At 45.2% G+C, this 24113-nt stretch overlaps 1 protein-coding gene across 5 annotated transcripts in view; it reads left to right on the top strand.

Annotated features, from left to right (window-relative positions):
- LOC110496881 (focal adhesion kinase 1) overlaps positions 1-24113 on the top strand; it is a 235348-nt gene that overhangs the window by 71319 nt on the left and 139916 nt on the right. For 2 of the 5 annotated variants that reach the window (XM_036953483.1, XM_036953479.1), the window contains exon 2: positions 7271-7297. The exons of 2 other annotated variants lie outside the window; for them this stretch is intronic. Coding sequence is in view for 2 of the 3 variants with exons in the window: in XM_036953479.1 (XP_036809374.1) it covers positions 7271-7297 (27 nt within the window). In the remaining variant the exon portion in view is untranslated. Of the gene's footprint in view, positions 1-7270; positions 7298-19952; positions 20099-24113 lie in introns of those variants that run through there. One more of the 5 variants, XM_036953482.1, reaches the window with a different exon arrangement.

A 24113-nucleotide genomic window follows, 5' to 3' on the forward strand; every position in this document is an offset into this window, starting at 1 on the left:
CAGCCTGCACATGAATACAGCCTGCACTTGAATACGGCCTGCACATGAATACAGCCTACACATTAATACAGCCTACACATTAATACGGCCTGCACATTAATACAGCCTGCACATTAATACAGCCTGCACATTAATACGGCCTACACATTAATACAGCCTGCACATTAATACGGCCTACACATTAATACGGCCTGCACATGAATACGGCCTGCACATTAATACAGCCTACACATTAATACAGCCTGCACATTAATACGGCCTACACATGAATACAGCCTGCACATTAATATGGCCTAACTGATCAAACTGCACAGTTTTAATTTGTAAAGTTCAAATAGTATAGTCTTCCACACCACAATACATCATGGGGCGGCAGGGTAACCTTGTGGTTAGAGCGTTGGACTAGTAACCGGAAGGTTGCAATTTCAAATCCCCGAGCTGACAAGGTACAATTCTCTTCGATTATAATCACAGCCGTATATATCCCCCCCCAAGCAGACACATCGATGGCTCTGAACGAACTTTATTTAACTCTTTGCAAACTGGAAACCATTCATCCGGAGGCTGCATTCATTGTAGCTGGGGATTTTAACAAGGCTAATCTGAAAACAAGACTCCCTAAATTTTATCAGCATATCGATTGCGCAACCAGGGGTGGAAAGACCTTGGATCATTGTTACTCTAACTTCCGCGACGCATATAAGGCCCTGCCCCGCCCCCCTTTCGGAAAAGCTGACCACGACTCCATTTTGTTGATCCCTGCCTACAGACAGAAACTAAAACAAGAGGCTCCCACGCTGAGGTCTGTCCAACGCTGGTCCGACCATGCTGACTCCACACTCCAAGACTGCTTCCACCACGTGGACTGGGACATGTTTCGTATTGCGTCAGACAACAACATTGACGAATACGCTGATTCGGTGTGTGAGTTCATTAGAACGTGCGTTGAAGATGTCGTTCCCATAGCAACGATTAAAACATTCCCTAACCAGAAACCGTGGATTGATGGCAGCATTCGCGTGAACTTGAAAGCGCGAACCACTGCTTTTAATCAGGGCAAGGTGTCTGGTAACATGACCGAATACAAACAGTGCAGCTATTCCCTCCGCAAGGCTATCAAACAAGCTAAGCGTCAGTACAGAGACAAAGTAGAATCTCAATTCAACGGCTCAGACACAAGAGGCATGTGGCAGGATCTACAGTCAATCACGGACTACAGGAAGAAATCCAGCCCAGTCACGGACCAGGATGTCCTGCTCCCAGGCAGACTAAATAACTTTTTTGCCCGCTTTGAGGACAATACAGTGCCACTGACACGGCCTGCAACGAAAACATGCGGTCTCTCCTTCACTGCAGCCGAGGTGAGTAAGACATTTAAACGTGTTAACCCTCGCAAGGCTGCAGGCCCAGACGGCATCCCCAGCCGCGCCCTCAGAGCATGCGCAGACCAGCTGGCCGGTGTGTTTACGGACATATTCAATCAATCCCTATACCAGTCTGCTGTTCCCACATGCTTCAAGAGGGCCACCATTGTTCCTGTTCCCAAGAAAGCTAAGGTAACTGAGCTAAACGACTACCGCCCCGTAGCACTCACTTCCGTCATCATGAAGTGCTTTGAGAGACTAGTCAAGGACCATATCACCTCCACCCTACCTGACACCCTAGACCCACTCCAATTTGCTTACCGCCCAAATAGGTCCACAGACGATGCAATCTCAACCACACTGCACACCGCCCTAACCCATCTGGACAAGAGGAATACCTATGTGAGAATGCTGTTCATTGACTACAGCTCGGCATTCAACACCATAGTACCCTCCAAGCTCGTCATCAAGCTCGAGACCCTGGGTCTCGACCCCGCCCTGTGCAACTGGGTACTGGACTTCCTGACGGGCCGCCCCCAGGTGGTGAGGGTAGGCAACAACATCTCTTCCCCGCTGATCCTCAACACTGGGGCCCCACAAGGGTGCGTTCTGAGCCCTCTCCTGTACTCCCTGTTCACCCACGACTGCGTGGCCACGCACGCCTCCAACTCAATCATCAAGTTTGCGGACGACACAACAGTGGTAGGCTTGATTACCAACAACGACGAGACGGCCTACAGGGAGGAGGTGAGGGCCCTCGGAGTGTGGTGTCAGGAAAATAACCTCACACTCAACGTCAACAAAACTAAGGAGATGATTGTGGACTTCAGGAAACAGCAGAGGGAACACCCCCCTATCCACATCGATGGAACAGTAGTGGAGAGGGTAGCAAGTTTTAAGTTCCTCGGCATACACATCACAGACAAACTGAATTGGTCCACTCACACAGACAGCATTGTGAAGAAGGCGCAGCAGCGCCTCTTCAACCTCAGGAGGCTGAAGAAATTCGGCTTGTCACCAAAAGCACTCACAAACTTCTACAGATGCACAATCGAGAGCATCCTGGCGGGCTGTATCACCGCCTGGTACGGCAACTGCTCCGCCCTCAACCGTAAAGCTCTCCAGAGGGTGGTGAGGTCTGCACAACGCATCACCGGGGGCAAACTACCTGCCCTCCAGGACACCTACACCACCCGATGTCACAGGAAGGCCATAAAGATCATCAAGGACATCAACCACCCGAGCCACTGCCTGTTCACCCCGCTATCATCCAGAAGGCGAGGTCAGTACAGGTGCATCAAAGCTGGGACCGAGAGACTGAAAAACAGCTTCTATCTCAAGGCCATCAGACTGTTAAACAGCCACCACTAACATTGAGTGGCTGCTGCCAACACACTGACACTGACTCAACTCCAGCCACTTTAATAATGGGAATTGATGGGAAATGATGTAAATATATCACTAGCCACTTTAAACAATGCTACCTTATATAATGTTACTTACCCTACATTATTCATCTCATATGCATACGTATATACTGTACTCTATATCATCGACTGTATCCTTATGTAATACATGTATCACTAGCCACTTTAAACTATGCCACTTTGTTTACATACTCATCTCATTTGTACATACTGTACTCGATACCATCTACTGTATCTTGCCTATGCTGCTCTGTACCATCACTCATTCATATATCCTTATGTACATATTCTTTATCCCCTTACACTGTGTACAAGACAGTAGTTTTGGAATTGTTAGTTAGATTACTTGTTGGTTATTACTGCATTGTCGGAACTAGAAGCACAAGCATTTCGCTACACTCGCATTAACATCTGCTAACCATGTGTATGTGACAAATAAAAATTTGATTTGATTTGATTTACAATCTGTCGTTCTGCCCCTGAACAGGCAGTTAACCCACTGTTTCTAGGCCGTCATTGAAAATAAGAATTTGTTCTTAACTGACTTGCCTAATTAAATAAAGGTTAAAAAAAAAATAAAAAAATCATCTCGCACGATATTAGGTTTAATCATATATTCTCTCAATCCTAGTAGGTTATCTATGATAGAAGTACTGATACGTACTGTAAGGCTAGATGATGTGATAATGCTCCGCATGCACCGACACACACACACACACACACACACACAGGAAGTGTGTGCCTATCCTATGACCCATTATTGTCATTGTATTCTGGCTGTACTCTTGACAATTGATTAACCTTGTTCTGAAACCTGAGAGGCTAAAACCACATCTGTCCATCCTGTCTGTTTGTGGCCAAACCTGAGAGGTTAAAACCCACATCCGTCCATCCTGTCTGTCTATTTCCAAACCTGAGAGGTTAAAACCACAACCGTCCATCCTGTCTGTCTATTTCCAAACCTGAGAGGTTAAAACCACAACCGTCCATCCTGTCTGTTTGTGGCCAAACCTGAGAAACCACATATTTCTGTCTGTCCGTCCATCCTGTCTGTTTGTGGCCAAACCTGAGAAACCACATATGTCTGTCTGTCCGTCCATCCTGTCAGTTTGTGGCCAAACCTGAGAAACCACGTCTGTCTGTCTGTCCGTCCATCCTGTCTGTTTGTGGCCAAACCTGAGAAACCACGTATGTCTGTCTGTCCGTCCATCCTGTCTGTTTGTGGCCAAACCTGAGAAACCACGTATGTCTGTCTGTCCGTCCATCCTGTCTGTTTGTGGCCAAACCTGAGAAACCACATATGTCTGTCTGTCCGTCCATCCTGTCTGTTTGTGGCCAAACCTGAGAAACCACATATGTCTGTCTGTCCGTCCATCCTGTCTGTTTGTGACAAAAATCTAATAAAATGTTAGTTGTCACATGCGCCGAATACAACAAGCCCTTCACCAACCATGCAGTTTTCAGAAAATACCTATAAAAAAAAAGGGTAAGAGATAAGAACAACAAATAATTCAGGAGCATCAGTAAATAACAATAGCGGGGCTTTATACAGAGGGTACTGGTACAGAGTCCATGTGAGGGGGCACCAGTGTCAAGGTAATTATATACATGCAGGTAGGGTTATTAAAGTGGCTATGCATAGATAATAACAGAAAGTAACAGCAGTGTGGAGGGGGGTGCAAATAGTCTGGGTAACCATTTGACCAGATGTTCAGGAGTCTTATGGCTTGGGAGTAGAAGCTGTTTAAAAGCCTCTTGGACCTAGACTTGGCGCTCCGGTACCGCTTGCCGTGTGGTAGCAGAGAGAACAGTCTATGACTAAGGTGGCTGGAGTCTTTGACAATTTTTAGGACCTTACTCTGTCTGACACCACCTGGTATAGAGGTCCTGGATGGCAGGAAGCTTGGCCCCGGTGATGTACTGGGCCGTATGCACTACCCTCTATAGGCCTTGCGGTCAAAGGCCGAGCAGTTGCCATACCAGGCAATGATGCAACCCGTCAGGATGCTCTCGATGGTGCAGCTGTAAAACCTTTTGAGGACCTGAGGACCCATACCAAATCTTTTCAGTCTCCTGAGAGGGAATAGTTTTTGTTGTGCTCTCTTCACGACTGTCTTGGTGTGCTTGGACCATGTTAGTTGTTGGTGATGTGGATGCCAAGGAACTTGAAGCTCTCAACCTGTTCCACTACAGCCCCGTCGATGAGAATGGGGGTGTGCTCGGTCCTCCTTTTCCTGTAGTCCACAATCATCTCCTTTGTCTTGATCACATTGAGGGAGAGGTTGTTGTCCTGGCACCACATGGCCAGATCTCTGACCTCCTCCCTATAGGCTGTCTTATCGTTGTCGGTGATCAGGCCTACTGTTGTGTCATCGGCAAACTTAATGATGGTGTTGGAATTGTGCCTGTTCATGCAGTCATGAGTACAGCAGGGGACTGAGCACGCACCCCTGAGGGGCCCCTGTGTTGAGGATCAGCGTGGCAGATGTGTTGTTGCCTACTCTTACCACCTGGGGGCGGCCCATCAGGAAGTCCAGGATACAGTTGCAGAGGGAGGTGTTTAGTCCCAGGGTCCTTAGCTTATTGATGAGTTTTGAGGGCACTATGGTGTTGAACGCTGAGCTGTAAGCAATGAGTAGCATTCTCACATAGGTGTTCCTTTTGTCCAGGTGGGAAAGGGCAGTGTGGAGTGCAATAGAGATTACATCATCTGTGGCTCTGTTGGTGTGGTATGCAAATTGGAGTGTGTCTAGGGTTTCTTGGATAATGGTGTTGATGTGAGCCATGACCAGCCGTTCAAAGCATTTCATGGCTACAGATGTGAGTGCTACGAATCGGTAGTCATTTAGGCAGATTACTTTAGTGTTCTTGAGCACAGGGACTATGGTGGTCTGCTTGAAACATGTTGGTATTACAGACTCCGACAGCGAGAGGTTGACTATATCAGTGAAGACACTTGACAGTTGGTCAGCGCATGCTCGGAGTACACAAACCTGAGAGACTAAAACCACATCCATCCTGTCTGTTTTTGACCAAACCTGAGAGACTGAAAACACATCTGTCTGTCTGTCCGTCCATCCTGTCTGTTTGTGGCCAAACCTGAGAGACTAAAACCACATCCATCCTGTCTGTTTGTGGCCAAACCTGAGAGACTAAAACCACATCTGCCTGTCTGTCCGTCCATCCTGTCTGTTTGTGGCCCAAATACCACTTAGCACTCTGAAACCACATCCATCCTGTCTGTTTGTGGCCAAACCTGAGAGATAAAACCACATTTGTCTGTCTGTCCGTCCATCCTGTCTGTTTGTGGCCAAACCTGAGAGATAAAACCACATCTGTCTGTCTGTCCGTCCATCCTGTCTGTTTGTGGCCAAACCTGAGAGATAAAACCACATTTGTCTGTCTGTCCGTCCATCCTGTCTGTTTGTGGCCAAACCTGAGAGACTAAAACCACATCCATCCTGTCTGTTTGTGGCCAAACCTGAGAGACTAAAACCACATCCATCCTGTCTGTTTGTGGCCAAACCTGAGAGACTAAAACCACATCTGCCTGTCTGTCCGTCCATCCTGTCTGTTTATGGCCGAAATACCACTTAGCACTCTGAAACCACATCCATCCTGTCTGTTTGTGGCCAAACCTGAGAGATAAAACCACATCTGTCTGTCTGTCCGTCCATCCTGTCTGTTTGTGGCCAAACCTGAGAGATAAAACCACATTTGTCTGTCTGTCCGTCCATCCTGTCTGTTTGTGGCCAAACCTGAGAGATAAAACCACATTTGTCTGTCTGTCCGTCCATCCTGTCTGTTTGTGGCCCAAATACCACTTAGCACTCTGAAACCACATCCATCCTGTCTGTTTGTGGCCCAAATACCACTTAGCACTCTGAAACCACATCCATCCTGTCTGTTTGTGGCCCAAATACCACTTAGCACTCTGAAACCACATCCATCCTGTCTGTTTGTGGCCCAAATACCACTTAGCACTCTGAAACCACATCCATCCTGTCTGTTTGTGGCCCAAATACCACTTAGCACTCTGAAACCACATCCATCCTGTCTGTTTGTGGCCCAAATACCACTTAGCACTCTGAAACCTAACCCCAGAGGACTTAAATGGTCTTCTGGATGTTACCCTGCCATCCGGTTGACTGTGAACTGTGACAATGACAGGTTGTGGTGTCATCATAGGGCTTCCCCTCTGTGCCAGCCCTGGCCCCTATGTGTCAAAGGTAGTGCCCTACTTGGGAATAGGCTGCCATTTGGGACACAGCCACAGAGCTTCAGCCCCCAGACAGCTTGGGGCACTCTGTGACCATGGACTGGGTTGGGTTGGGGCCTCTGGGCCAGGCTGCCCTCTGGAATTAGCATTGACCCAGTAAAACCAGTGCTTCTTTGTCTCCACTGAGCCCAATGTGTTGAAGTGACACATCAACGATAGATCAAACCAACTCACTTCCCTTTTGTCTCTTTGTTTTGCAGATATTTCCAGAATTTCCTACTACACAGGTGAGTGTCCTTCAGAACTACAGGAGATCTCATATGCTGTGAACTATAAGAGATCTTATATGCTGTGAACTATAAGAGATCTTATATGCTGTGAACTACAAGAGATCTTATATGCTGTGAACTACAGGAGATCTCATATGCTGTAAACTACAGGAGATCTTATATGATGTAAACTACAAGAGATCTTATATGCTGTGAACTACAGGAGATCTTATATGCTGTGAACTACAGGAGATCTTATATGCTGTAAACTACAGGAGATCTTATATGCTGTAAACTACAGGAGATCTTATATGCTGTAAACTACAAGATATATGTTATGCTGTGAACTACAGGAGATATTATATGCTGTGAACTACAGGAGATCTTATATGCTGTAAACTACAGGAGATCTTATATGCTGTAAACTACAAGATATATGTTATGCTGTGAACTACAGGAGATCTTATATGCTGTGAACTACAGGAGATCTTATATGCTGTGAACTACAGGAGATCTTATATGCTGTAAACTACAGGAGATCTTATATGCTGTAAACTACAAGATATATGTTATGCTGTGAACTACAGGAGATCTTATATGCTGTGAACTGCAGGAGATCTTATATGCTGTGAACTACAGGAGATCTTATATGCTGTGAACTACAGGAGATCTCATATGCTGTAAACTACAGGAGATCTTATATGATGTAAACTACAAGAGATCTTATATGCTGTGAACTACAGGAGATCTTATATGCTGTGAACTACAGGAGATCTTATATGCTGTAAACTACAGGAGATCTTATATGCTGTAAACTACAAGATATATGTTATGCTGTGAACTACAGGAGATCTTATATGCTGTGAACTGCAGGAGATCTTATATGCTGTGAACTACAGGAGATCTTATATGCTGTGAACTACAGGAGATCTTATATGCTGTGAACTACAGGAGATCTTATATGCTGTAAACTACAAGAGATCCTATATGCTGTGAACTACAAGAGATCTTATATACTGTGAACTACAAGAGATCTTACATGCTGTGAACTACAAGAGATATTATATGCTGTAAACTACAGGAGATCTTATATGCTGTGAACTACAAGAGATCTTACATGCTGTGAAGTTCTCTTATTCGCTTCTGTCAGATTATCCTTGAAGGCAGGTTTGATTCACAGTTGTGCTCTTCAGATGAATAGAAGGCTCTTAGATAAATCAGTCACCTGAATATCATTTACCAGAATCAACTCAGATGAAGGACACAACCACCTCCTCCCAAGAGGATGTCGGCTTCTCTTTCATCCTCAAAGTGCACTCCAATAATAATGATATGAATCCCCTCCACCGAGGGTGTCTGTGTTCAGAGTGAAAAAATAATATTTCCTTAGATGATATAGGAAAGGGTTATTAGACTGAAGGGGTGTGTGTTTGTGTCCGTTGGATGATGGTCACTGGGAACACGACTTTGCAGCAGCAGAATGACTAAACGCAAATGACATTTCAGTGTGTGCGTATTTGAGTCATTCATTAGACAAGACAGGCCTATTTCAGGGAGTTAATGAATCTCTAGTCGGTGAAGAGCTGTCGCTGCACTCTCTACCATCTAGGTTGCACAAACACTATTCAAAATGCTATTCTCTCCATGTTGCCTCATACTGAACTTTTGTTAGCTGTGTGTTTTCTCTGCAGCTCACTGCAGTCTCTGAATCATCTCAGTCCCTTTGATTTGTACAGTAGATTGTAAAGAGAGAGAGAGAGTGTGGCATCATAGTATATTTTCCATTGTTTTCAGTGCGTGTCCTCACTGTAAGGACATCCTAGTCAAACTAGTGGTGATACTTTGTCTCGATGCTGGACTGTTCTTCAAGGGGTAGTTCATTCAAAACTGCTCTGTCTTGAAAACCTGACTGCTGACATGCATGTTTTTGGGGGATCACTGTGTATTCACAGTGGACTAATGAACTAAATAGTAAAATATAGTTAGGGAAGTAGTTAGGGAAATAGTATAGGGAACTATTCCTTTCAAGCTCAGGCCGTGAGGGAGAGGCCTTGGATGAACTGTATTCCCACTGGCCAGATATAATTGTGTTTAAAGCCATTGAGGTGAATGGTGATTTGATTATTTTATGGCTACAACTTGATTTATATGCTTACCGGGGACCTTATCCTCAGCCACGACCATAAACCTGACATTATTTTATATCGGCCTCACATTTAATGTACATTTATGTAGCTGGATATTTTATCACGTCATTCTACACTTAATATCTCCTCAAGGACAATTCTCTGCTGCCTCTACACACCTAGTCACACACACACACACACACACACACACACACTTCCATTTTGTGTCCCCTGCCCTCCTTAACCACTTGCAGTAATAATGGAGAGTGACGAAGTAGGCCAACTCCATGAAAAGAAATGCATGACAACACAGAGAGAGAGAGAGCAGCAGTTAACTACCCACCTCACTGACTAGAGGGAAAATATTTACCGTTTGGCTATGCAGACACCTGGGCTACATTCAGGGGGGCATACCGTAGCAAAATAATTTGCAACATAAAACGAAAATCTGCCTATCTTGTGGGACTTCTTCAGGTAGCACCTCTCCGTTTCAGTCAGTTTCAAAACGTAATTTCCCACCAACTGGTAGCTATATTGCAGAGTTTTCATTGGACTCTTAAATATTCCCTCTCAATGAACTGCAGCATCTAGAAGCCATTTTGGCTTATTGATATCTACTGATATTTAGAGCTGCAGATGTTTCGGGGATCATCAAAGGCAGAGTAATTACTTCATTCACCACAGCACCCGAACCGACCCAAGAACAATGAGACCCGAACCCAAATGGACTTAGATCAAGACGTTAGGTTCGGGTCTAGACCAGACTAAAACAATATTTTATCAGCCAAGTTGCTCTTCTGGTTAACAAATGTCTTTTATATGTTGGCTAGGCCTTCTATAAAGTCAATAAATTCACTTTATTTGCATAAAATAAATATGCTGTAGGATATGCAGAGCCATGGTTGGGTCTATTTGGATCCAGTCAGGTCTATCAGCTGTTACATCGACCTGAAACATGACCCCACCAGGACCCAAGGTACGTGTTTGAATTTCAGACCCGGACCTGATCAGGGTCGCTGTCGGGTTTATCAGGTCCACCTGGACCCATGGACCCTCTACCCTAGGGTTCTGGTCAAAAGTAGTGCACTATGTAGGAAAAAGGTGCCATTTGGAATGCATTCTCTGCATTCTCTGTCTCTCCTCATCCCAGGCCTGATGTTTAGACTAAATAACCCTCCGTCTCTCCTCATCCCAGGCCTGATGTTTAGACTAAATAACCCTCCGTCTCTCCTCATCCCAGGCCTGATGTTTAGACTAAATAACCCTCCGTCTCTCCTCATCCCAGGCCTGATGTTTAGACTAAATAACCCTCCGTCTCTCCTCATCCCAGGCCTGATGTTTAGACTAAATAACCCTCCGTCTCTCCTCATCTCAGGCCTGATGTTTAGACTAAATAACCCTCCGTCTCTCCTCATCCCAGGCCTGATGTTTAGACTAAATAACCCTCCGTCTCTCCTCATCCCAGGCCTGATGTTTGGACTAAATAACCCTCCGTCTCTCCTCATCCCAGGCCTGATGTTTAGACTAAATAACCCTCCATCTCTCCTCATCCCAGGCCTGATGTTTAGACTAAATAACCCTCCGTCTCTCCTCATCCCAGGCCTGATGTTTGGACTAAATAACCCTCCGTCTCTCCTCATCCCAGGCCTGATGTTTGGACTAAATAACCCTCCGTCTCTCCTCATCCCAGGCCTGATGTTTGGACTAAATAACCCTCCGTCTCTCCTCATCCCAGGCCTGATGTTTGGACTAAATAACCCTCCGTCTCTCCTCATCCCAGGCCTGATGTTTGGACTAAATAACCCTCCGTCTCTCCTCATCCCAGGCCTGATGTTTGGACTAAATAACCCTCCGTCTCTCCTCATCCCAGGCCTGATGTTTGGACTAAATAACCCTCCGTCTCTCCTCATCTCAGGCCTGGTGTTTAGACTAAATAACCCTCCGTCTCTCCTCATCCCAGGCTTGATGTTTAGACTAAATAACCCTCCGTCTCTCCTCATCCCAGGCCTGATGTTTAGACTAAATAACCCTCCGTCTCTCCTCATCCCAGGCCTGATGTTTAGACTAAATAACCCTCCGTCTCTCCTCATCCCAGGCCTGATGTTTAGACTAAATAACCCTCCGTCTCTCCTCATCCCAGGCCTGATGTTTAGACTAAATAACCCTCCGTCTCTCCTCATCCCAGGCCTGATGTTTAGACTAAATAACCCTCCGTCTCTCCTCATCCCAGGCCTGATGTTTAGACTAAATAACCCTCCGTCTCTCCTCATCCCAGGCCTGATGGTGGTTAGAATCATGAGGTGGTCACTGCACTGATGTTTATGGCTCACAGCCTCTTTAGCAAGCCCTCTAAATTAAAATCATCACCAAGGGAATCATCACCAAGGGAATCCTAATTAGAGGTTCAAACAATTTAATGGTGTTGTTATGGAAATGACTTGTTACATTGTAAAGGCAAGGAAGTCATGAATAATCCCTGTTTCTATGTTTCATCTGGGCTGGGTTACATGGGTCGTACAATGCCATAAATTACCGATCTAAGATGTGCCGAATCAATGATCTTCACCTCAGGGCTCCAGCCATGCATGTGGTTTGCTAATTTGCTCGCTAAGTGACTAGGTTGCAAGATCAAGCTTCTTGGTTACAGCAGAGTCAACATCCCTGCTGCCTAAATTAGTTTTGTGCGTCAATAATTTATAATAATAATAATTGTTTTATTATTTTACATTTGGAAAGAAATAGCGGTCCTTATGTGTACTGCCGGTAGTACCGTATACCCCGGTTTGGTACATGAACGGTATGAAAATGAGGATACCGCCCAATCCTAAACTACAGTAGCTTGTAAACAATAAAGTATGCCACTCTCAACTTCCATGACTCTGTGCTGTTACCACGTGACAGCGTAGCCTAATCCAGGTAGAGTGTGTTTTCTAACGGGTGCTGAAAGCCCCATGAGGGACGGAGTGGGGAGAAGTACACATCCAACCTCCATGACTCTGTGCTGTTACCACGTGACAGCGTAGCCTAATCCAGGTAGAGTGTGTTTACTAACGGGTGCTGATGCTGAAAGCCCCATGAGGGACGCAGTGGGGAGAAGTACACATCCAACCTCCTGACCTTGAACTGTGTCTGGCCCTTCTGAGCTTATGAAACACAGCCCGCATACACACACACACACACACACACACACAGTTCATTGAGGTGACTGCTGACTATGTGACTGCAGAGATAATGGCAATAATGGTGAAAAGGATAATGGGGGAAACCTGAACTGCATCAGGAGGGTAAGATGTACAGGCTGTACTGACAGCTGTGGGATGGATGACCTGTCCTGGATTCAGACTCAGTCTGTTAGTTAGAGACACTGAAACATGATGGTCTGTCCTGGATTCAGACTCATCAATCTGTTAGTTAGTGGCACTGAAACATGATGATCTGTCCTGGATTCAGACTCAGTCTGTTAGTTAGTGACACTGAAACATGATGATCTGTCCTGGATTCAGACTCAGTCTGTTAGTTAGTGACACTGAAACATGATGGTCTGTCCTGGATTCAGACTCAGTCTGTTAGTTAGTGGCACTGAAACATGATGACCTGTCCTGGATTCAGACTGTCTGTTTAGTTAGTGTCCCACTCATAGCTTTTCAATGACAATAAAGACTTTTACAGACCAGATACACATGCTGCTTATCTGTGTGTGCGTGTGTGTGTGTGTGCGTACGTGCGTGCGTGCGTGCGTGCGTGCCCGTATTCTGTTGTTGTTGACAGTTTTTCCTCCCTAGTTATACAAGTCATTTGTCATTCTAATACACATCATTTGAGTTGTCTTAGTAACCGTGGAACCATGGCCTTAGAGACTCTAACAGTACATCTGTCTGTCTTAGTAACCGTGGAACCATGGCCTTAGAGACCCTAACAGTACATCTGTCTGTCTTAGTAACCGTGGAACCATGGCCTTAGAGACCCTAACAGTACATCTGTCTGTCTTAGTAACCGTGGAACCATGGCCTTAGAGACCCTAACAGTACATCTGTCTGTCTTAGTAACCATGGAACCATGGCCTTAGGGTCTCTAACAGTACATCTGTCTGTCTTAGCTTCCAGGACCAGCAGACGAGACATATTCAGCTGATGACGGCATGCTCCACTGAACCATACGGCCATGTGTGTTTCTGCGTGTGCGTGTGCGTGTGTGTGTGTGTGTCTGTGTGTGCATGGTTGCAAATGCCTACTTCTCACCCAGTGCTTCCAATCTGGTGTCTGTGTGGATTGGTAACACATGTCCCAGCCTGGGCTCCTGCTATGGGAATAGGAATCAAGGAGGAGGGGATAGTGAGAGGCTTTGTGTTTGGGAACAGGGGGCCGGATGTTACCCTCTGAATAGCTGATACGGAGGAGCACCTCTCCCTCTCCATGGGGTGCAGTCATAGCCCCCTTTGTGTGTCTGACATGGCTGTTTCTGGGGGCTCTGTCCCCCCTCGATTCCCCTGCTCCGATGGGCATGAATACCACATGAATACCTATTGTAGATGCAGCAGTCCACATGAATACCATCTACTGCATCTTTATGTAATACATGTATCACTAGCCACTTTAACTATGCCACTTTGTTTACATGCTCATCTCATATGTATATACTGTACTCGATACCATCTACTGTATCTTGCCTATGCCGCTCTGTACCATCACTCATTCATATATCTTTATGTACATATTCTTTATCCCCTTACACTTGTGTGTATAAGACAGTAGTTTTGGAATTGTGAGTTAGATTACTTGTTGGTTATTACTGCATTGTCGGAACTAGAAGCACAAGCATTTCGCTACACTCGCATTAACATCTGCTAACCATGTGTATGTGACAAATACAATTTGATTTGATTTGATACCTAGTGTAGATGCAGCAGTCCACATGAATACCTATTGTAGAGGCAGCAGTCCATATGAATACCTATTGTAGATGCAGCAGTCCACATGAATACCTATTGTAGATGCAGCAGTCCACATGAATACCTATTGTAGAGGCAGCAGTCCATATGAATACCTATTGTAGAGGCAGCAGTCCACATGAATACCTATTGTAGAGGCAGCAGTCCATATGAATACCTATTGTAGATGCAGCAGTCCACGTGAATACCTATTGTAGAGGCAGCAGTCCATATGAATACCTATTGTAGAGGCAGCAGTCCATATGAATACCTATTGTAGATGCAGCAGTCCACGTGAATACCTATTGTAGATGCAGCAGTCCATATGAATACCTATTGTAGATGCAGCAGTCCAGTCCACATGAATACCTATTGTAGATGCAGCAGTCCAGTCCACATGAATACCTATTGTAGATGCAGCAGTCCACGTGAATAACTATTGTAGATGCAGCAGTCCATATGAATACCTATTGTAGAGGCAGCAGTCCAGTCCACATGAATACCTATTGTAGAGGCAGCAGTCCATGTGAATACCTATTGTAGATGCAGCAGTCCACATGAATACCTATTGTAGAGGCAGCAGTCCACATGAATACCTATTGTAGATGCAGCAGTCCACATGAATACCTATTCTAGAGGCAGCAGTCCACATGAATACCTATTGTAGAGGCAGCAGTCCATGTGAATACCTATTGTAGATGCAGCAGTCCACATGAATACCTATTGTAGAGGCAGCAGACCACATGAATACCTATTGTAGATGCAGCAGTCCATGTGAATACCTATTGTAGATGCAGCAGTCCAGTCCACGTGAATACCTATTGTAGATGCAGCAGTCCCAATGAATACCTATTGTAGATGCAGCAGTCCACGTGAATACCTATTGTAGATGCAGCAGTCCACATGAATACCTATTGTAGATGCAGCAGTCCACATGAATACCTATTGTAGATGCAGCAGTCCAGTCCACATGAATACCTATTGTAGATGCAGCAGTCCACGTGAATACCTATTGTAGATGCAGCAGTCCATATGAATACCTATTGTAGATGCAGCAGTCCACGTGAATACCTATTGTAGATGCAGCAGTCCATATGAATACCTATTGTAGATGCAGCAGTCCAGTCCACATGAATACCTATTGTAGATGCAGCAGTCCACGTGAATAACTATTGTAGATGCAGCAGTCCATATGAATACCTATTGTAGAGGCAGCAGTCCAGTCCACATGAATACCTATTGTAGAGGCAGCAGTCCATGTGAATACCTATTGTAGATGCAGCAGTCCACATGAATACCTATTGTAGATGCAGCAGTCCACATGAATACCTATTGTAGATGCAGCAGTCCACATGAATACCTATTGTAGATGCAGCAGTCCACATGAATACCTATTGTAGATGCAGTAGTCCAGTCCACATGAATACCTATTGTAGATGCAGCAGTCCACGTGAATACCTATTGTAGATGCAGCAGTCCATATGAATACCTATTGTAGATGCAGCAGTCCACATGAATACCTATTGTAGATGCAGCAGTCCACATGAATACCTATTGTAGATGCAGCAGTCCACATTAATACCTATTGTAGATGCAGCAGTCCACATGAATACCTATTGTAGATGCAGCAGTCCAGTCCACATGAATACCTATTGTAGATGCAGCAGTCCACATGAATACCTATTGTAGATGCAGCAGTCCACATGAATACCTATTGTAGATGCAGCAGTCCACATGAATACCTATTGTAGATGCAGCAGTCCACATGAATACCTATTGTAGATGCAGCAGTCCACATGAATACCTATTGTAGAGGCAGCAGTCCACATGAATACCTATTGTAGATGCAGCAGTCCATATGAATACCTATTGTAGATGCAGCAGTCCACATGAATACCTATTGTAGAGGCAGCAGTCCACATGAATACCTATTGTAGAGGCAGCAGTCCACATGAATACCTATTGTAGATGCAGCAGTCCACATGAATACCTATTGTAGAGGCAGCAGTCCACATGAATACCTATTGTAGAGGCAGCAGTCCACATGAATACCTATTGTAGAGGCAGCAGACCACATGAATACCTATTGTAGAGGCAGCAGTCCATATGAATACCTATTGTAGATGCAGCAGTCCACGTGAATACCTATTGTAGAGGCAGCAGTCAGCCACGGCTCCTCCTCAGTAAGAAGGAAATGATTCAACAAACAGCAGCATAACTCTCTGCCTTCTAAATAAACTTGGCCACGCAGGCTAGTCTGTGGTGCCACGTGCTAGTTTACATGAAAACAGGTTGACTCTCAAATGGCACCCTATTTCCTTCATAGCACACTGCTTTGGACCAGAGCCCTATGGGATATAATCAAACGTAGTCTACAACATAGGGAATCAGTTTTTTTCCCCCCAATATCTATAAGGCTATAATATTATCCATAGATTAAACTTTGGGTGAACAATTTTCATTGGAATCATTACTGTGTTAGTACCGACCATGAGAAGTCCAAAATGTTTCGTGTTATTCTCAAGGATTGTGACCAAAGTGTCTGGCTAGTCTGCTGGATATCCTATTCTGTGTCCTAAATAGGTACCATAGTCCCTATGGCTGTGGTCAAAAGTAGTACACTATATAGGGATTAGGGCTGGGGATTGCCAGGGACCTCATGATATGATATAGGTGCCCATGTGATATGTATAAGCGATTCTCACGATTCGATATGTATAGTGATTCGATATGTATAGTGATTCGATATGTATAGTGATTCGATATGTATAGTGATTCAATATGTATAGTGATTCGATATGTATAGTGATTCAATATGTATAGTGATTCGATATGTATAGTGATTCAATATGTATAGTGATTCGATATGTATAGTGATTCAATATGTATAGTGATTCGATATGTATAGTGATTCAATATGTATAGTGATTCGATATGTATAGTGATTCGATATGTATAGTGATTCGATATGTATAGTGATTCGATATGTATAGTGATTCGATATGTATAGTGATTCGATATGTATAGTGATTCGATATGTATAGTGATTCGATATGTATAGTGATTCGATATGTATAGTGATTCGATATGTATAGTGATTCGATATATATAGTGATTCTATATGTATAGTCATTCGATATGTATAGTGATTCGATATGTATAGTGATTCGATATGTATAGTGATTCGATATGTATAGTGATTCGATATGTATAGTGATTCGATATGTATAGTGATTCGATATGTATAGTGATTCGATATGTATAGTGATTCGATACTGTGATTTTTATTGCGATTCAATGTTCCAAACATATTGCTCTCTTTTTCTGTCTGTCTCTCTCGCTACCTTCCATCTCTCTCTCTCTCTCTCGCTACCTTCCATCTCTCTCTCTCTCTCTCGCTACCTTCCATCTCTCACAGTCTCTCTCTCTCTCTCTGTCTCTCTCTCTCTGTCTCTCTCTCTCTCCTCTCTCTACCTACACTCTTTATCTCTCTCCCTCCCCTCTTTCTCTCTCCCTTCCTCTCTCTCCATCCCCTCTCTCTGTCTCTCGCTACCTTCCATCTCTCTCTCTCTGTATCTCTCTCTCTCGCTACCTTCCATCTCTCTCTCCTATCTCTCTCCCTTCCTTATTTATCTCTCTCCCTCTCTCTCTCTCTGTCCCCTCTCTCTCCTCTCTACCTCCACTCTTTATCTCTCTCCATGATTGGCTTCATGCTGCCAGATCTCCTGTGGTTCCTCCTCATTCAGACCACTGCGAGACACAGGGAAACAGGCATGGGGTTCCTCCTAATTCAGACCACAGGGAAACACAGTGAAACAGGCATGGGGTTCATCCTCATTCAGACCACAGAGAGACATGGGGTTCATCCTCATTCAGACCACAGAGAGGCATGGGGTTCCTCCTAATTCAGACCACAGAGGGAAACAGGCATGGGGGTCATCCTCATTCAGACCACAGAGAGACACAGGGAAACAGGCATGGGGTTCCTCCTCATTCAGACCACAGAGAAACAGGCATGGGGGTCATCCTCATTCAGACCACAGAGAGACACAGGGAAACAGACATGGGGTTCCTCCTCATTCAGACCACAGAGAAACAGGCATGGGGTTCATCCTCATTCAGACCACAGAGAGACACAGGGAAACAGGCATGGGGGTCCTCCTCATTCAGACCACAGAGAGACACAGAGAAACAGGCATGGGGGTCATCCTCATTCAGACCACAGAGAGACACAGGGAAACAGGCATGGGGGTCCTCCTCATTCAGACCACTGCGAGACACAGGGAAACAGGCATGGGGGTCCTCCTCATTCAGACCACAGAGAGACACAGGGAAACAAGCATGGGGGTCATCCTCATTCAGACCACTGAGAGACACAGGGAAACAGGCATGGGGTTCCTCCTCATTCAGACCACAGAGAGACACAGGGAAACAGACATGGGGTTCATCCTCATTCAGACCACAGAGAGACACAGGGAAACAGACATGGGGGTCCTCCTCATTCAGACCACAGAGAGACACAGGGAAACTACACTTGCCCCGTAGCAAACTATAGCCTTCTGCTTCCCTGTGTTGGTGATAGTAAACCTTTCATCATTTCCTCCTTTCTCCTCCTCTCCTTTCTCCTCCTCTCCTTTCTCCTCCTCTCCTTTCTCCTCTGTGTGGGATGTGGATTGATTTTACCTGGAGGGTTTTTTCAGATGGAGAAACACAAAACAAAACCTCGATCTCCTCTAAACCTCGATCTTGATCCTCCTGCCCTAGCTATCACTCCTATTGGATCTGATAAGAAGAGGGGAGGAGGAGTGGTGGAGTGGAGGTACTTGGCATGTTGCCAGGCGCTTGGGGATGGGTATCTTGGTGTACACACACACAGGGCCTCCTCTGGTGGTAGGTGCTGTGGTGTGGTTGTAGAGCTGACCCAGGGTCAGTGTTGATTTGCAGGGCGGTGGCTCAGATTAGCATATTAATGGCCTCTTGCGTCAGTATGTATACAGAGTGGACCAAGGGAAGTGCAGTTACTTGTGTTGTTGTGGAATACTTTTCTGACTCTGCTCTCCTTTTCTCCTCTCCTGTGTTGGTTGTGGGGCGATTAGTAATCTGGGGGAAGGCTCACAGCGAGAGGCTTAGTAAGGCTGACCAGCCAGACAGACGAACAGAAGGGGCTACCCAGGGACAGAAGCAGCAGGACAACCTAGGTACCTCAGGTTCAGTGGAGTGGATGGGAAACTTCTTAACAACACAGTGTTGATCCATCTCCACCTTGTTCCTCCTGTCCGCATGTCAGTCCTTAAACTGGGCCAGTGCTTGGCTGGGACTCCCTCTCTCTGGATATCCTGGATGTGTTTCTCTGAGCTCCTTCCCCCTTCCAGATCCAAGTGCTGATTCTGGACCTGGGCTTGAGTGGTGGAATAGACTGGGGTAGAGGGTGGACTGAACTAGGGCTGTGTGGATCGGACTTGGTCCTAGGTGAAGAGGATCAGGGGCAGTGTGGAATAGACGTTGATTGGTTAGTCAGTGGGGTGTTTAGTGTTGTGTAGGGGAAGGTGGAAGCCCTGGCCTCTATGCGTTTCTGTGAGACCTCTGGGTGTTGGCAGGCCGTGGGGCCCGGGAGAGAGAGAGCAGAGGGACCAGCTCCCGTGGGGCCCGGGAGAGAGAGAGCAGAGGGACCAGCTCCCGTGGGGCCCGGGAGACAGAGAGCAGAGGGACCAGCTCCTGTGGAGCCCAGACCCGCCTGCAGCCCCTTTCCCATGTGCTGTGCTCCAGGTACTATCACTGCTACTGCCTCCTAACTTCCACTACTACTCATCCCCTGCTTTCCTCTTCCATTCTTTATTGTGCTATTTCTTCTTCCTCCTTCTCTTTTCTTTCCTCCTCCTCCCTCCATTATATCCTCTTCACCATCTACCTGTCTTCTCTCCTTGGTATCCTCTTCACCATCTACTTGTCTTCTCTCCTTGGTATCCTCTTCACCATCTACTTGTCTTCTCTCCTTGGTATCCTCTTCACCATCTACCTGTCTTCTCTCCTTGGTATCCTCTTCACCATCTACTTGTCTTCTCTCCTTGGTATCCTCTTCACCATCTACTTGTCTTCTCTCCTTGGTATCCTCTTCACCATCTACCTGTCTTTTCTCCTTGGTATCCTCTTCACCATCTACCTGTCTTCTCTCCTTGGTATCCTCTGTGTCAGTTTGAATAGGAGAGTGTTTAGCTTCTCACTGTTGTTCTTTAATCGTTCCTGACTGACTGTTGTGTTGGGTAGGGCTGTGCTGTGCTGTGCTGCCTGAAGTAAACCACTTCCAACTTTCCCAATGCCCCCCCTCCCCTCTTGTTTTACTTGTTGTTTGTCTTTCTTGTGCAATTCAGCAAGTTCTGCTCTCTTAAAGGGCACCACACCTGCCAGAGAAGTGGCATTTCCCCACATAACGAGTAGTAACCTTTAGAAACATGTCTGTGACAGATGACCGGGACGTTACCATGAGAGTCAAGCTTCTGAATGATTGGATGATGTGTGTGTGTGTGCATGTGCGTTTGGGTGTTTGTCTTCGTTTGGGTGTTTGTCTTCGTTTGGGTGTTTGTCTTCGTTTGGGTGTTTGTCTTCGTTTGGGTGTTTGTACTAGGGGTTGCAAAATTCTGGCAACATTCAACATGTTCCCTGGAATCATGAGAGAGTAAACAGGAAATCCGGAATCATGAGGGAATAAACAGGAAATGCGGAATCATCCAACCAGGATCTCTGGAAAACCAGGGAATTGATTGAAAGTTCTCCGAATTTTGCAACCCTAGTTTGTACGTTTGCACATATGTGCATTTTTGTGTGAATCACAACTACACAGGGGTCAGCTCCCTTTCACACGTTGCCCATAGAACACACAGCTGATGTGATTAGTTTGCTTGAGCAGCTGCTGATAATGGAGGCTAGGTCCGACAGCAGTCAATTCCACAACTAGCCAGGCTCCCACTTTAAACGGCTTTCTTTGTCCCCATGGAAAAAACAACATGTGAATTTAAAGCACCCTATTGTCACTGTGCATATGCTTCGGCATGCCATATGTCAGTCAGTAGTCATCTATAGGGGGAAGGGGAGAGGATGGAGAAGGGTAAAGGAGAGGGAAATGCAGAAGGATAGATAAAAAGCTGAGGGATAAGGAGAGGAAGGAGAAGATAATGAAGAGAGGAAGGAGGAGAACATAATGAAGAGAAGATGGAGAACATAATGAAGAGAAGAAGGAGGAGAGGATAAGAAGAGAGGATGGAGAAGATAAGAAAAGCGGAAGGAGAAGGAGAGGATAAGAAGAGAGGAAGGAGAGGATAAGAAGAGGAAGGAGATAAGGAGAGGCTAAGAAGAGGAAGGAGAAGGAGATATGATAAGAAGAGGAAGGAGAGGATAAGTAGAGGATAAGAAGAGGAAGGAGAGGATAAGAAGAGGGGAAGGGAAGGATAAGAGATGAAGGGAATGATAAGAAGATGGGAAGGGAAGGATAAGAAGAGGAAGGAGAGGATAAGAAGAAGAGAGGAAGGAGAGGATAAGAAGAGAGGAAGGAGAGGGTAATAAGAGAGGAAGGAGAGGATAAGAAGAAGAGAGGAAGGAGAGGAGAAGAAGAAGAGAGGAAGGAGAGGATAAGAAGAGGGGAAGGAGAGGATAAGAAGAGAGGAAGGAGAGAATAAGAAGAGGAAGGAGATATGAAGAGGATAAGAAGAGGAAGGAGAGGATAAGAAGTGGAAGGAGAGGGAGAGAGGATAAGAAGAGGAAGGAGAGGGAGAGAGGATAAGAAGAGGAAGGAGAGGGAGAGAGGATAAGAAGAGGAAGGAGAGGGAGAGAGGATAAGAAGAGAGGAAGGAGAGAATAAGTAGAGGACAGAGATAAGAAGAGGAAGGAGAGGATAAGAAGTGGAAGGAGATATGAAGAGGATAAGAAGAGGAAGGAGAGGATAAGAAATGGAAGGAGAGGGAGAGAGGATAAGAAGTGGAAGGAGAGAATAAGTAGAGGACAGAGATAAGAAGAGGAAGGAGAGGATAAGAAGTGGAAGGAGAGGAAGAGAGGATAAGAAGTGGAAGGAGAGGGTTGAGAGGATAAGTAGAGGAAGGAGAGGGAGAGAGGATAAGAAGAGAGGAAGGAGAGAATAAGAAGAGGAAGGAGAGGATAAGAAGTGGAAGGAGAGGGAGAGAGGATAAGAAGAGGAAGGAGTGGATAAGAAGAAGATAAGATGAGAGGAAGGGAAGGATAAGAAGAGAGGAAGGAGAGGATAAGTAGATGAAGGAGATAAGGAGAGGAAGGAGAAGGAGAGAGGATAAGAAGAGGAAGGAGAGAGGATAAGAAGAGGAAGGAGAGGATAAGAGCATCTGCTCCCATGACACATTGTCATAGTTTTAGCATGGGTCATTGTTAGGAAAGTCTGTCTGTCTGTCCTCTTTTATGGCTGAAGACTATGACCAATCTATTTCTGACCCATCTACAGTTGAAGTCGGAAGTTTACATACACCTTAGCCAAATCCATTAAACTCAGTTTTTCACAATTCCTGACATTTCATCCTAGTAAAAATGCCCTCTCTTTGGTCAGTTAGGATCACCACTTTATTTTAAGAATGTGAAATGTCAGATAATATTAGAGAGAAGGATTTATTTCCATTTTTATTTCTATCATCACATTCCCAGTGGGTCAGAAGTTTACATTTTCTATGGGATTGAGGTCAGGGCTTTGTGATGGCCACTTCAATACCTTGAATTTGTTGTCCTTAAGCCATTTTGCCACAACTTTGGAAGTATGCTTGGGGTCATTGTCCATTTGGAAGACCCATTTGCGACCAAGATTTAACTTCCTGACTGATGTCTTGAGATGTTGCTTCAATATATCCACATAATTTTTCTGCCTCATGATGCCATCTATTTTGTGAAGTGCACCAGTCCCTCCTGCAGCAAAGCAGCCTCACAACATGATGCTGCCACCCCTGTGCTTCACGGTTGGGATGGTGTTCTTCGGCTTGCATACCTCCCCTTTTTCCTCCAAACATAACGATGGTCATTATGGCCAAACAGTTCAATTTTTGTTTCATCAGACCAGAGGACATTTCTCCAAAAAGTATGATCTTTGTCCTCATGTGCAGTTGCAAACCGTTTTGGAGCAGCGGCTTCTTCCGCAGGTTATGTCGATATAGGACTCGTTTTACTGTGGATATAGATACTTTTGTACCTGTTTCCTCCAGCATCTTCACAAGGTCCTTTGATGTTGTTCTGGGATTGATTTGCAGTTTTCTCACAAGTACTACGTTCATCTCTAGGAGACAGAACGCTTCTCCTTCCTGAGTGGTATGATGGCTGCGTGGTCGCATGGTGTTTATACTAGCGTTCTCTTGTTTGTACAGATGAACGTGGTACCTTCAGGCATTTGGAAATTGCTCCCAAGGATGAACCAGACTTTACAATTTTTTTTTCTGAGGTCTTGGCTGATTTCTTTTGATTTTCCCATGATATCAAGCAAAGAGGCTCTGAGAAAAAATACTTGTGTCATGCACAAAGTAGATGTTCTAACCAACTTGCCAAAACTATAGTTTGTTAACAAGAAATTTGTGGAGTGGTTAAAAAACTAGTTTTAATGACTCCAACCTAAGTGTATGTAAACTTCAGACTTCAGCTGTGTATGAAATGAGCCCTATTCACCCATAGGGCTCTGGTCAAAAGTAGTGCACTGCATATAGAATAGGGTGCCATTTGAGACGTATCTGAAGCAGCATTGTATGTGTGCCTGGCCCTCTGTTTGTATTGGGTAATAACCAGGTGC

This window comes from Oncorhynchus mykiss, chromosome 18 (assembly GCF_013265735.2).
Source record: "Oncorhynchus mykiss isolate Arlee chromosome 18, USDA_OmykA_1.1, whole genome shotgun sequence".
Taxonomy (NCBI): domain Eukaryota; kingdom Metazoa; phylum Chordata; class Actinopteri; order Salmoniformes; family Salmonidae; genus Oncorhynchus; species Oncorhynchus mykiss.